Source organism: Bos indicus, chromosome 23 (genome assembly GCF_029378745.1).
Source record: "Bos indicus isolate NIAB-ARS_2022 breed Sahiwal x Tharparkar chromosome 23, NIAB-ARS_B.indTharparkar_mat_pri_1.0, whole genome shotgun sequence".
In the NCBI taxonomy this organism is placed as follows: Eukaryota; Metazoa; Chordata; class Mammalia; order Artiodactyla; family Bovidae; genus Bos; species Bos indicus.
The window spans coordinates 30,487,152-30,499,880 of NC_091782.1; the positions used below are offsets into that span (position 1 = coordinate 30,487,152).

Consider the following 12,729-nt stretch of genomic DNA (forward strand, 5'->3'; position numbering starts at 1 on the left):
ACCAGGATGTGGTCAGAACCCACAGGAGAGAAACTAGAGAAGGCACTTTGAGGAGGGTGAGCCCCCCATGGCCTCCTGTCTGCACCCTCACAAGGGTCTCAGGAATCACCCCCTCCATACTTACTTGAAGCCTAGGTGTAGATCCGTCCTTTTTCACCTGTGATAAGAAAATATCACGTGAGAGGCCAGGGAGAAGGCTGAGTCATGAGATCCTAGAGGAACATCTAGTCCTGGACCTCAGAGAACTTTCTGGAACTGTGGTCAAAACTCATGCCAGGATCAGGAACACAGAGAAGGGAGACGTGTAAGGACGGGGCCACCTGCCCTCCTGGAGGTCCTCAGCAAGGACCTCCCTCTGACCTTCAAGTGCTGGAAACCTGGTCCCCAACTGGAATTAGGAAGGTGAAAAATTTCTCTTTCATTTTCACACGTGTTTTAGAAAAGGAAAATATTAGCATCAGCTCCAGACACCACATGTGTGTGGAGGGTACTTTCCAGTAACCAGCCAGGTAAACTTCTACCTGGGCTGAAACCCCCAGTGAGACAAGAAAACTCAGGTCCCTCCCTGTCTTCCCTACCTGAGCGTTTCTTACTCCAGATCACAGCTCCAGCCACCACAGCCACCACGAGGAGAACCAGGACAAGAATGATGCCCATGATGGGGACAGAGGGCTGAGGAGGTTCTGTGGAGGCAAGGGAAGAGGCCCTGACCTCAGGCTTGAGCCCTGACCTTGCTGAACTGAGTCCTGAAGGGCTCCTGCTTTATCTGAGAGGAAACTCCATTCCTACCCCCTCCTTTATCCCATCTCAGGGTGAGGGGCTCCTGAAGCCCCTCGTGCTGCACACGGCACGTGTATCTCTGCTCCTCTCCAGAAGGAACCGCCAGGGCCGCCCACTTCTGGAAGGTTCCATCCCCTGAAGGCCTGGTCTCCACAAGCTCCATGTCCTGGGTCTGGTCCTCCCCATTGCGTTGCCAGGTCAGTGAGATCTCCTCAGGGTAGAAGCCCAGGGCCCAGCACCTCAGGGTGACCTCATGCTCAGAGATGGGGTGATGGGTCACATGTGCCATTGGAGGGTCTGAGGAAGAATCAGAAAATTCACAGTTTGTGTTATCTCCATGGGTCACTAAAGCAGCATCATGTGACCATCCTGAGAAAGGACAGACAGTAATTTTTTCCCCCAGCTTTAGTGAGGTATACTTAACAAAAACTACACATTTAGAGTGTACTACATGTCAGTTTGATATATATGTACACTGTGAAGGTAATTAATGTATTCATCAACTTGCCTTATGTGTGTGTCTGTTTGACAGGTGTGATGAAAATGATTAAGATCAATTTTAAAGTATACAATACAGGATTATTATTAACTATAGTCACCAGGCTGTACATCAGATCCCCAGACTTATTATGAACTTTTTTTACCCTCTAAGCTATGGAACATTGAAGACCATATTTTTGAAAAAAGCAGCACAAGAGCTAGATAAATTCCTCAAATCAGAAATCAGGGATGATCTATATTAGTCCTTGGACATTTCTAGAATAAGAGACTAGGATAGGTGCTCTAAAAATGTGAGGGGGAGAATACAGAGTAAAGGTCCTGATTCTGGTGAAGGCTGAATGACTCAGAAAAGCTGGAGTCAGGCCTCCTAAGATGCTCTCAGGGTGAGAACAGGCCTTGAGAGAGAAAGTCATGGATCACAAGATGGTGGCCAGGGTTACAGGGCACCGCTGACCAGCTATTTCAGGGATGGTTTGTTTCCTGCTTCTTCGTCAAAGACACTGGATTCCTTAATTGTCCTTCAGAGAAGTGGGGCCACTGGTGACTGTCTTGTACAGAATATGAAAACCCGGGCGGATTTCCTCCCTCTCCTGACAAGAACCTGGGGCGCTGCTCCCACAGGGACCCCATTTTCCTCTCCTCGTGGGAAGCCAGCTCCGGCCCGAGGGGAGATCAGGGCGGCCCCGTGCCCCTCGTACCTGCGCGCAGCAGCGTGTCCTTCCCGTTCTCCAGGTGTCTGCGGAGCAACTTCACGCACTTGCCCTCCAGGTAGTTCCTGAATCTCTCCGCAGCACCTGTTGCCTCCCACTTGCGCTTGGTGATCTGAGCCGCTGTGTCCGCCGCGGTCCAGGAGCGCAGGTCCTCGTTCAGGGCGAGGTAATCTTTGCCGTCATAGGCGTGCTGATTATACCCGCGGAGGAGGCGCCCGTCCGACCCCACGCCGCAGCCGTGCATCCACTGGATGGTGTGAGACCCTGACCCACCCCGACCACCCGCGGTGATTAAACCCAAACTGAAAATGAAACCGGGTCAAGTCCCCACCGGCTTCTCCAGGCAGGGGGCCGGGCGTGTTCTACAATGTTGGGGTGACCCTCGGACTCGCCGACTCGGGGGGACCCGGACCGGTCCCTGGGGATGGGGGTCGTGACCCGGACCCTGGCCGCGTCGCTCACCGGCCTCGCTCTGGTTGTAGTAGCCGAGTAGGGTGTTCAGGTTTGCTCGGAAAGTCTGTGTGTTTTCCTTTTGTATCCGCGTCTCTTGATCCCAATACTCCGGCCCCTCATCCTCCACCCACCGCGCCCGCGGCTCCATCCTCGGATCTGGACGGTCGCTGTCGAACCGCACGAACTGCGTGTCGTCCACGTAGCCGACGGTGATGAAGCGGGGCTCCCCGAGGCCGGGCCGGGACACGGCGGTGAGGAAATACCTCAGGGAGTGAGGGCCTGAGAGCGGGGAGGGGTGAGACGGCCCGACCTCCCCGCGGCGCGCGTCCCGGGTCCGAGGTGATGGGACAGGGAGGGCGGAAGGGTCGTAGGGTCAATGAGATGGAAGAGGTCGAAGACCGGCCCGAACTTCGGAGGGGGAAGAAAAGAGGGGTCGGGATGCAACGGAGGGACAGGACGGGACCCGGGGAGGGGGCGGGTCTGGGCAGAGCAGTCGGGGTTGCTCGTTCCCTGGGGTCTTGCCCACCAGACTCCCGGAAGATCCCCTCGCCTCTCCCCGCAGAGGTCGTTCCCTCCCGACCCCGCACTCACCCGCCCGTGTGTCTCGGGGGACCAGGACCCCCAAGAGGAGCAGGAGGAGGGTTCGCGGCCCCATGACGCACATCCTCTGGGTCTGGGAAGAAGCAGAATCCGGGCGGGTCGGTGGAGACTTTGCAATCGGGATCCGCGGAGAGGCTGATTGGTTTCTCTAGAAACCGAACACCCAGTGGCAGTGAGAACTGGAGCGGCGTCACGAGTGTCCAAGCAGGAGGGCTCGACACAGGTTGTGAGAGAGAAAGTGAAACTCGGGGAGAAGGGGAATCCCTAACATGGAGCGTCCCAGCCCCAGACACCGCCCTTGACCCTGAGATCCGGAGAGGCTCTCCTTCCAGGGACCTGGGACTTTGCCCTGATACCTCCCTTCCTGCTAGGTAGGATGTTCAAACTACCGCACAAATTGCACTCATCTCACAGGCTAGCAAAGTAATGCTCAAAATTCTCCAAACCAGGCTTCAACAGTACGTGAATCGTGAACTTTCAGATGTTCAAGCTGGATTTAGAAAAGCCAGAGGAGCCAGAGATCAAATTACCAGCCTGCGCTGGATCATCGAAAAAGCAAGAGAGTTCCAGAAAAACATCTACTTCTGTTTTAAACTGTGGAAAATTCTTCAAGAGATGGGAATAGCAGACCACCTGACATGCCTCCTGAGAAATCTCTATGCAGGGCAAGAAACAACAGTTACAACCGGACATGAAGCAACAGACTGGTTCCAAATTGGGAAAGGAGTGCATCAGGGATGTTTATTGTCACCCTGCTTATTTAATTCATATGAAGAGTACATCATCGGAGAAGGCAATGGCACCCCACTCTGGTACTCTTGCCTGGAAAATCCCATGGACGGAGGAGCCTGGTAGGCTGCAGTCCATGGGGTTTGGAAGAGTCAGACATGACTGAGCGACTTCACTTTCACTTTTCACTTTCATACATTGGAGAAGGAAATGGCAACCCACTCCAGTGTTCTTGCCTGGAGAATCCCAGGGACAGGGGAGCCTGGTGGGCTGCAGTCTCTGGGGTCGCACAGAGTCGGACATGACTGAAGCGACTTAGCAGCAGCAGCAGCAGCAGCAGCAGCAGTGTACATCATGCAAAATTTGGGCTGGATAAAGCACAAGCTGGAATCAAGATTGCCAGGAGAAATTTCGATAACCTCAGATATGCAGATGACACCATCCTTAGGGCAGAAAGTGAAGAAACTAAAGAGCCTCTTGATGAAAGTGAAAGAGGAGAGTGAAAATGTTGGCTTAAAACTTAACATTCAGAAAACTAAGATCAGGGCATCTGGTCCCATAACTTCCTGGCAAATAGATGGGGAAACAATGGAAACAGTGAGAGTTTATTTTGGGGGGCTCCAAAATCACTGCAGATGGTGACTGCAGCCATGAAATTAAAAGATGTTTACTCCTTGGAAGAAAATCTATGATCAACCTAGACAGCATATTGAAAAGAGACATTACTTTGCTAACAAAGGTCCGTTTAGTCAAAGCTATGACTTTTCCAGTAGTCATGTATGGATGTCGGAGTTGGACTACAAAGAAACCTGAGTGCCGAAGAACCGATGCTTTTGAAGTGTGGTGTTGGAAAAGACTCTTGAGAGTCCCTTGGACTGCAAGGAGAACAGTCAATCTTAAAGGAAATCAGTCCTGAATATTCATTGGAAGGACTGAAGCTGAAGCTCCAATACTTTTGCCACCAGATGTGAAGTACTGATTTATCAGAAAAGACCCTGGGCAAAGATGGAAGGCAAGCGGAGAAGGGGATGACAGAGGATGAGATGGTTAGAGGGCATCACTGACTCAATGGACATAAGTTTGAGCAAGTTTCAGGAGATGGTGATGTATAGGGAAGCCTGGCGTGTTGCGGTCCATGGGGTCACAAAGAGTCGGAGTCAACTGAGCGCCTGAACTGAACTCCCTTCCTGCACCAAGAACTCTTTGTCCCACCGTCTCCCCGAGTCCAAGTTCTGGGGCTGTTTGTGATTTTGATTAAAATATCTACACAATCTTACAAATTAGTGAGGACCCCAAGGATAGTATTATGTGACCACTTCTATGCATATTTTCCATACTACGAATAATAAACCTTAAAGATTTTTGTTAGTTTATTTAGAATAATATTAATATGAATAACTATTTCCCAAAATAAACAGGGTAGTGAGAAGCATGGAGCTTTTTACATTTTTTCCAAGTCTCTTTCTTGTCTCTTTCGCTAGAAAACCACTGGGTTTTCAGGTTTGCATCTGCATTGAGTTTGTTATTTTGATTGAAGTGTATGAAAGTGAAAAAGCTCACACATACTTAGGAGAAGTATATTTTAATAATCTTTTCAGATAATTGTGGATGTTTATCTTGGATACAAACTAAAACTATACAAATTGTAGTTTCTCAAAGGTTTTTTCCACAGTGGACCTGAAACAATATCATTGACTATTTTCTATTCTGTTACATTAAAATCCATAAGCCTATTTTGCACATTGAGCATCTCTTGTACTATTATAATATTTCTACAAAGTAATACATTGTTTCACTTAATTAGAGTCGGACACGACTGAAGCGAATTAGCAGCAGCAGCCTAATATGTATTCATATCCCAGACAGAAGTCTGATGTAGTGTCTAAGAAAAATAACATTGGCCCTTTCATCTCACGTGGTCTAATGCACCAGACTCGAGGCCCACAAATCATGAAGAGCAGTCTGTTCCAACAGAACATTCTGTGCTGAAAGAATTGTTCTATGTCTGTGCTGTCCAGTCAGGTAACCAGTAGCTACATGGGGCTATTTAGCACCTTAAAGTGTCTGTTGTGCTGAGCACTTTAATTTAATTTAATTTAAATAGCAATGTGTGGCTACTAGCTAGCATATTGGTCAGTGCATATCTAGAATGTTGTTAATTAATCTCCTGTCTCTTTCCCCTAAAAGATCCTATGTGACTCATGGATTGATGCACATTAAAATAATCAATATTGAAGTCATAGATTTGTCTGTGCAGGTCTTAGATATAGCTTTAAAATACAGCATGCTCTGAATGTTTCTTTAATGTGTATTTTAACAGATAGAGTGTTCAGACATGGGCCAAACCATGGTTTATCACCTTAAGGTCGTAAGTGTTCAAAACTGCCCATCACTGCTAGTTGTCCGATAATGATAAATGGGTATAATCCTTGATCTCTTGGTGTTTTCCTTAACCTGGTAAACATAAGGACACACAGAAGTTATCAACTGAACACAACAGATATCAATACTTTGTAGGACTTGTACATACTTGTAAAGTTGTGAAGCAGAACATTAGAATTCACCACCTTATTACTTTTTACTTACTGCTCCTGCTATATATGCTTTCTTCCCAAATTCAGTCAGTTTTGTTTCCTTTCACCCTTGGACCCCTCTCTCCTAGACAAAAATATACATGAATTTTTTTACATATGTGGAATGAAGAGTTTTATGACCCAAAGCTTAAAAGTCATCAAAGCAGATAAATCTTTTCTATGTCAATCAGACACTCAGGATACAAACATATGCCCCTATTGCAATGGAGACACATAAAAGTTTTTTGCAAACAAGTAACATGTCTCAATATTCTTCAGCCAAAGACCACCAGAAGCAAATCTGTGGGGAATCAAGTTGGATTTATGCTGGGTACAGCAAGGGAGATTACACAGTATCAGAGACGATAGATCACTCCAGTACTCTTGCCTGGAAAATCCCATGGATGGAGGAGCCTGGTAGGCTGCAGTCCATGGGGTCGCGAAGAGTCAGACACGACTGAGTGACTTCACTTTCACTTTTGACTTTTATGGGTTGGAGAAGGAAATGGCAACCCACTCCAGTGTTCTTGCCTGGATAATCCCAGGGATGGGGGAGCCTGGTAGGCTGCCGTCTATGGGGTCACACAGAGTCGGAGACGACTGAAGTGACTTAGCAGCAGCAGCAGCAGCAGCAGCAGAGACCATAGATAGTGTCCTTGTAAAGTGTTAGAACATATACAGCCAAGAGTCCCCAAACTCTGAGCTTGGCCTGGTACCTCCTGTCAGATCAGTGCCAACATTAGATTAGAAATAACGTGTACAAAAAATATACTGTGCTTGAATCATGCTGAAACCATTCCTCCCATCCCTGATCCATGGAACAACTGTCTTCCATGAAATCAGTTCCTGGTGCCAAAAAGTTGAGGACCGCTGATATAGAGGATGTGGGCTTTGATTTTGAGAAGCGTCTGTGCGAGACTGGCTCACTCTAGATTGGGTGTGGTCAGGAAGTGGGGATAATTCTATGCCTGGGCACCTCAGTGAGCCTCTGCTATAGGGAGGGCAGACTAGAGCGAGGATACAGCTGTGACTGGGAGGAAGCAGTGGTCTCTGGATCAGCACAGGGAGAGGTTTGGTCCACGGTGAGGGGCACCGTGCTGCCTGGTTGGTCTGAGCTTGTACAGAATGCTGTCGTGTTCTTGTTTTGTCTCTCTGTGTCATGCACTCAGATGTCCTTGTCTGATGCTGATCTCCTGTGAGATGACTTATGTCCAACAGGAGAATAACACAGAAGCGAGGTGAGCTCCAGCCCAGCTAGAGGATCAGAATGTACATCCTAGTGTATGAGCTGAGGGTGATCTGTCAAGTGCTTACAAATGTAAGGGATTTTCATGTAATTTTTGAAAGCATTATTTACCAGCACACAAGAGAATTGAAGAGATACTCAAGCATATACAAAAATAAATAATCCATATTCTTTCCCTCATTCCCCATTCACTCAAGTCCTCAATTCAGAAACAAGTGCAGTTAGAAATTTCTCATTTTTCTTTCCAGAAAAGTATACTGTTCATTAATGAATACTGTTAGATCAGTAAAAGAGCTCAGGCCACAGCCTGGGAGAAATTATTGTAAATTCACATATCTGATAAAAGACATGTTTTAGAATATACATAGAAGTCTTCAACTCAACAAAATGAAAATAACTATTTAAAAATAAAGTCTGAACAGACACCTCTTCTAGAAGATATAACAATGGAAATGTATATGAAAAGATGCTAAACATCTTATGTTGTTAGGAAATGTAAATTACAAAGACAGTAACGTGCATCACACCTGATGGCACATCTACAGTCCAAGACCTGGTGATGCCAAGGTTGGAGCAGCAGGACACAGAGCAGCAGAAACCCTCACTCACTGGGGCAGGAATAGGAAGCAGCACAGCCACCAGAAATAAGAGTCAGCAGTTTCTAAGGAAGCTACCCAGAAACTCTCCATCCTGTCCACTGATGAATCTAGTATTTCTCCAACTCATTTGAAAACTTATATTTGCACACACCTGACCCTGATGCTGGGAGGGATTGGGGGCAGGAGGAGAAGGTGACGACAGAGGATGAAATGGCTGGATAGCATCACCGACTCAATGCACATGAGTTTGGGTGAACTTGGGGAGTTGGTAATGGACAGGGAGGCCTGGCATGCTGCGATTCATGGGGTGGCAAAGAGTCAGACATGACTGAGCGGCTGAACTGAGCTGAACTGCACACCAATGTGCATATCAGAGCGCCCCTAAGTGTGGGCTGCACATAGTGACTTTCTTCTAAAGATCACAGGGTGAGGAGTGGGAAGGTAAAAATAGAAGTTCACACAGAAACCTGGGAAATGTACCTTAGCCAGGTGATGAAGTGAACTTATTAGTGATATCCCAGTGGACAGTGTGTACCTTTGGTGACTGGAGAATGTCACTCATCTCTGTGGTCCTCTTCCCAAAACCCTTTGCCCCAGTCAAATGGAAAGATGTTCTACTACGTCTCTGAGCAGTACTCCCCGAAACATCAAAGTCATCAAGAACAAGAGAAGTCTGTGTGACTGTCTCAGTCAGAGGAGCCTGAAGGAGACACAATTCAGACTTAATATGTGTCTTTCATAGGATCCTGGATCAGGTTAAAGGAAAACTAATGAAGTCCAAATAAGTCCTGGAGTTTAGTAACACTGTATCAATATTGGTCATCAGCTGTGAGGAATGTATGATGGTGGTATAATATCTTCACAGAGTGTGGGATATATAGAAACTCTCTACTAACTATGCTACTTGTTTGTAAATCTCAAACTATACTAAAATGAATGCACATTTTAATATCAACTAGAAACGAACAGGAAATGGAAGAAGTGATTATCAACTTTCCAGGATGTTTTCATCAATGAGCTTCTGAGAAGAGACATGGAGAGAAAAGATGGAAACCTGAGATACAGGCAGGGTTCCAGCGCTCTCCTCTCCTCTAATCCTTGCTGTACCCTCGAGCCTGACCCCAGAGCTGCTCAGAAACCACCTTCACCCCCTCACTGGACCAGGGCAGCCACCTCTGTCTGACTCAGACCACAGTGCATCCTCTGCCTTCCCTGTGCAGAACTGGAGAGGAAAGAGTGGTTATGCCCCCGTGTGGCCACAGGGCTGATGACAGGACACCTGAGCTCTCCTTTGGCCTCCTTACCAGAGACCTGCCCAGGCTCTCCTTAGGCTCCCAGCAGTGGGTGAGTGCTGTGCACACAAGCTGGTGTCCATTCGGTGTCAAAATCAAAGTTGGAATTTCACCCAAAATACACGCTGACATGGACATTTCTCTCCCCATTAAATAACCAAGGACTTTGGCCTCAGAGAGGATCAGATATCAAGGCCATAATGCCAGGTCCAAGGTGGAGCCCACAAACATACAGGGTGTCCTCATGATCAAGGGATGGGACCTTGCTACTGGCTACTGCCACACTTATAGACTGTTCCTTAGGGGAATCAGCTCTGGAACCTCCATTCCTAGGATGCAGTAGGAGAGGGGAGAAAGAGGAGGGAGAGGACATCCCAAAGTGCCTGTAAAGGTGGGGAGGCTCCTGGAGAAGTGTGGAGAGGCAGGAAACACTGACATTATGGGATGGAGGCCATGGGCGTGGAGGGGAGGAACCAGAGAGGAGAGGGTGGGGGAGGGTCATTGAGTGGATGCGAGCACAGGGAAGTGGGGTCTGAGTGGGGAGAGGCACAGGGCCTTCGGGCCTGGGCGCTGGTAGAGGCTTTGTTTTCCACCTGGATGATAAATACACAGGTGTCAGCTCTGTATTTTGGTAGTAAACTATACTTATGTTTTCGGTATTTTTCTGAAATTACATGTATCAGTTCAGTTCAGTTCAATCACTCAGTTGTGTCTGACTCTTTGCAACCCCATGGACTGCAGCAAGCCAGGCCTCCCTGTCCATCACCAACTCCCGGAGTTTACTCAAACTCATGTCCATTGAGTAGGTGATGCCATCCAATGATCTCATCCTCTGTCGTCCCCTTCTCCTCCCACCTTAAACTTTCCCAACATCAGGGTCTTTTCAATGAGTCGAATCTTTGCATCAGGTGGCCAATGTATTGGAATTTCAGCTTCAGCATCATTCCTTCCAATGAATATTCAGGACTGATTTCCTTTAGGATGGACTGGTTGGATTTCCTTGCTGTCCAGGGGACTCTCAGGAGTCTTTTCCAACACCACAGTTCAAAAGCATCAGTTCTTTAGCACATAGCTTTCTTTATAGTCCAGCTCTCACATCCTTCCAAGTATGCTGTGACTCAAGTAGAGGTGGAAGAAGGAAAAAGAGAAAAGGAGAGAGCACAGGAGATTACAGGAATTCCTTTCTTCCAGAGAAATACCCTCACCTCAGTCCCCAGTTCACACACCCCCATACATGATGTTGGGGGCTTCGGTGGTGGGGGGAGACTCAAGGAAGGGAGAGCTCATCCTCAGCTCACACTCAGGGTTACTGGGACATTGTCCATTTATTTGCTAAAACAGTGGGACCATTGTGTCAGAAAGACTGGCCCAACAGATTGGGAAAAAGATCTGCCCAGCTGGTGGCTATGAAGGTGGTTCCTGGAGATCAAAGGACAGGACCTGGAGTGGAGCCTGGAGGCCACAAGGGTGACAAGGAGATCAGGCATGAGTCTGGGCCAGAGGCTGAAAAATGACATTCTCCCTCTCTAGAGACAGCAAGGAGGGTACCCCTCCTCTCCAGGCATCACACACCTCCTACCCTTTGAAGCCTCGAAGAGTACTCTTCTGCCCTGAGTCCTAAGAGCCCAGGACCCCAGCCTCCTGCCTCTTCATCTCCTTTGTGGACCTTACTCTCTTCCCACACAAGGACAACAGAGATTAGCAGGGGTCTGGGGAAGTCATGGGGTGGCACGGACCCTCATCAGGGTGAGAGGTTTAGGTCACCAGAGCATAGACCTCAGTTTTCTTCATGTTCCCAGCAGGGGCGCCACTCCTGGCACACAGGAGGTTCTCCATCAGTTCCCTGCCTCCTGGAAGCTGTTTCTGAACAACTAGTTATAGACTGTGTTGTATTTACATCTCATTCCACCCCGCTGTGAATCCCTTGGTGTGTCACTCACTGAGACCCAGTAAAGAGCCTGACATCTAGTAACCACATAACAAATGATGAGCAAATCAGCGTTGGGTTTTCTTCAACCGACTAATACGTGCATAAAGTCTAAAAAGTTCATATGACATAAAGGGTTACAGTGAAAAGTAAATTTCCTCCTCCATCCCATCCAAATCTGTCCATATTCCCTCCCAGGACAAGGTAAGTGTTACAGTTTAGACAGTATTCTAGAGAGAGAGTCCATTTTGTAAGATGGTATTTTCCATACATTCTATCTATGAGTTTGTTATCAGTTAGTAATATATTTTGAGATTGTTCTATTTTTAAAATACAATCTAATTAAGTTTAAGATATTGATAATAATGATTCTCCACTGATGATTTTAAACATTTACGTATAGGAAAAATCCTTCATCTTCCATAATAATAGAGTTTTTCTTAGACAAAGTCACCCAGATTTAAAATATACTCATTCTCCAATCTCTCTGAGGCTGCTTGTCCTCATGGTTAAATTCTCGCCAATATGATGAAGCAGATGTAAATTTTTGAATTTTGATCTTCAAGGGAAGAAACTTTTCCTCCTTTCCTGCTTTCCCTGGTTGCTCCCAAACCATGAATGTGGTCTTAGGTCCTCGGTCCATGCCAACAAGGGCAAGGTCCCAGGGAGAGCAGAGAGGAAAGGTCTCGGGGACCTGGATGCCTGGACAACCTCGTGCTACAGGGCCGCCCTAAGGTTAAGGTGTTAGTCGCTCCGTCATGTCTGACTCTTTGCAACCCCACAGACTGTAGCCCTCCAGTGTCCTCTGTCCATGGGATTCTCCAGGCAAGAATACTGGAGTGGGTTGCCATGTCCTTCTCCAGGGGATCTTCCCAACTCGGGGGTTGAACCCGAGTCTTCTGCACAGGGAGGTGGACTCTACCATCTGACACCAGGGAAGCCCAAGCAGCCCTGCAGGGCCGTCCTAGCAGCCCTGGAACTCTCTGTCTCGCTGTCCTGGGAGACACACACCAGCTTCCTTCCTGTGAGACCAGTGTTACTTGGGTTCGGCTGCACACAGTGAATTAATACATATCGGGAGAACAGGATTCCCAGAGTGTGTGTTCATGATGGTCTGTTGTGAGATGAGCAGAGATGTATTTACAGTGTCACCCCTGGCTCCCGGGACATTACTGTGAGCTGGAGGAAGGGAGAGCTGGGCTGGGGGTGGGGGGCAGTATAGGGAGCCTGGAGATGTTACCTTCCTTATATTCCCAGCTGTGGGGTCTGACAGGGGAGGGTTTGGTCACCAGGTATTGATTTGGGGGCATTTCTCTCTT

The 12,729-nt window shown here is 47.7% G+C and overlaps 1 protein-coding gene and 1 pseudogene across 13 annotated transcripts in view; both read right to left on the minus strand.

Annotated features, from left to right (window-relative positions):
* The window catches only part of LOC109577074 (BOLA class I histocompatibility antigen, alpha chain BL3-7), a 27,783-nt gene extending 24,578 nt beyond the window's left edge, over positions 1-3,205 (minus strand). For 4 of the 13 annotated variants that reach the window (XM_070777494.1, XM_070777492.1, XM_070777493.1 and 1 more), the window contains exons 1-6: positions 3,036-3,202; positions 2,454-2,723; positions 1,980-2,255; positions 790-1,077; positions 579-706; positions 125-157 (exon numbers count right to left, since the gene is read on the minus strand). In XM_070777494.1, the coding sequence (XP_070633595.1) occupies positions 600-706; positions 790-1,077; positions 1,980-2,255; positions 2,454-2,723; positions 3,036-3,108 (1,014 nt within the window). In that variant the 5' untranslated portion in view covers positions 3,109-3,202 and the 3' untranslated portion in view covers positions 125-157; positions 579-599. The other 9 variants (XM_070777489.1, XM_070777487.1, XM_070777486.1 and 6 more) reach the window with 7 other exon arrangements.
* LOC109576679 (BOLA class I histocompatibility antigen, alpha chain BL3-7-like) overlaps positions 1-12,729 on the minus strand; it is a 43,211-nt pseudogene that overhangs the window by 1,527 nt on the left and 28,955 nt on the right.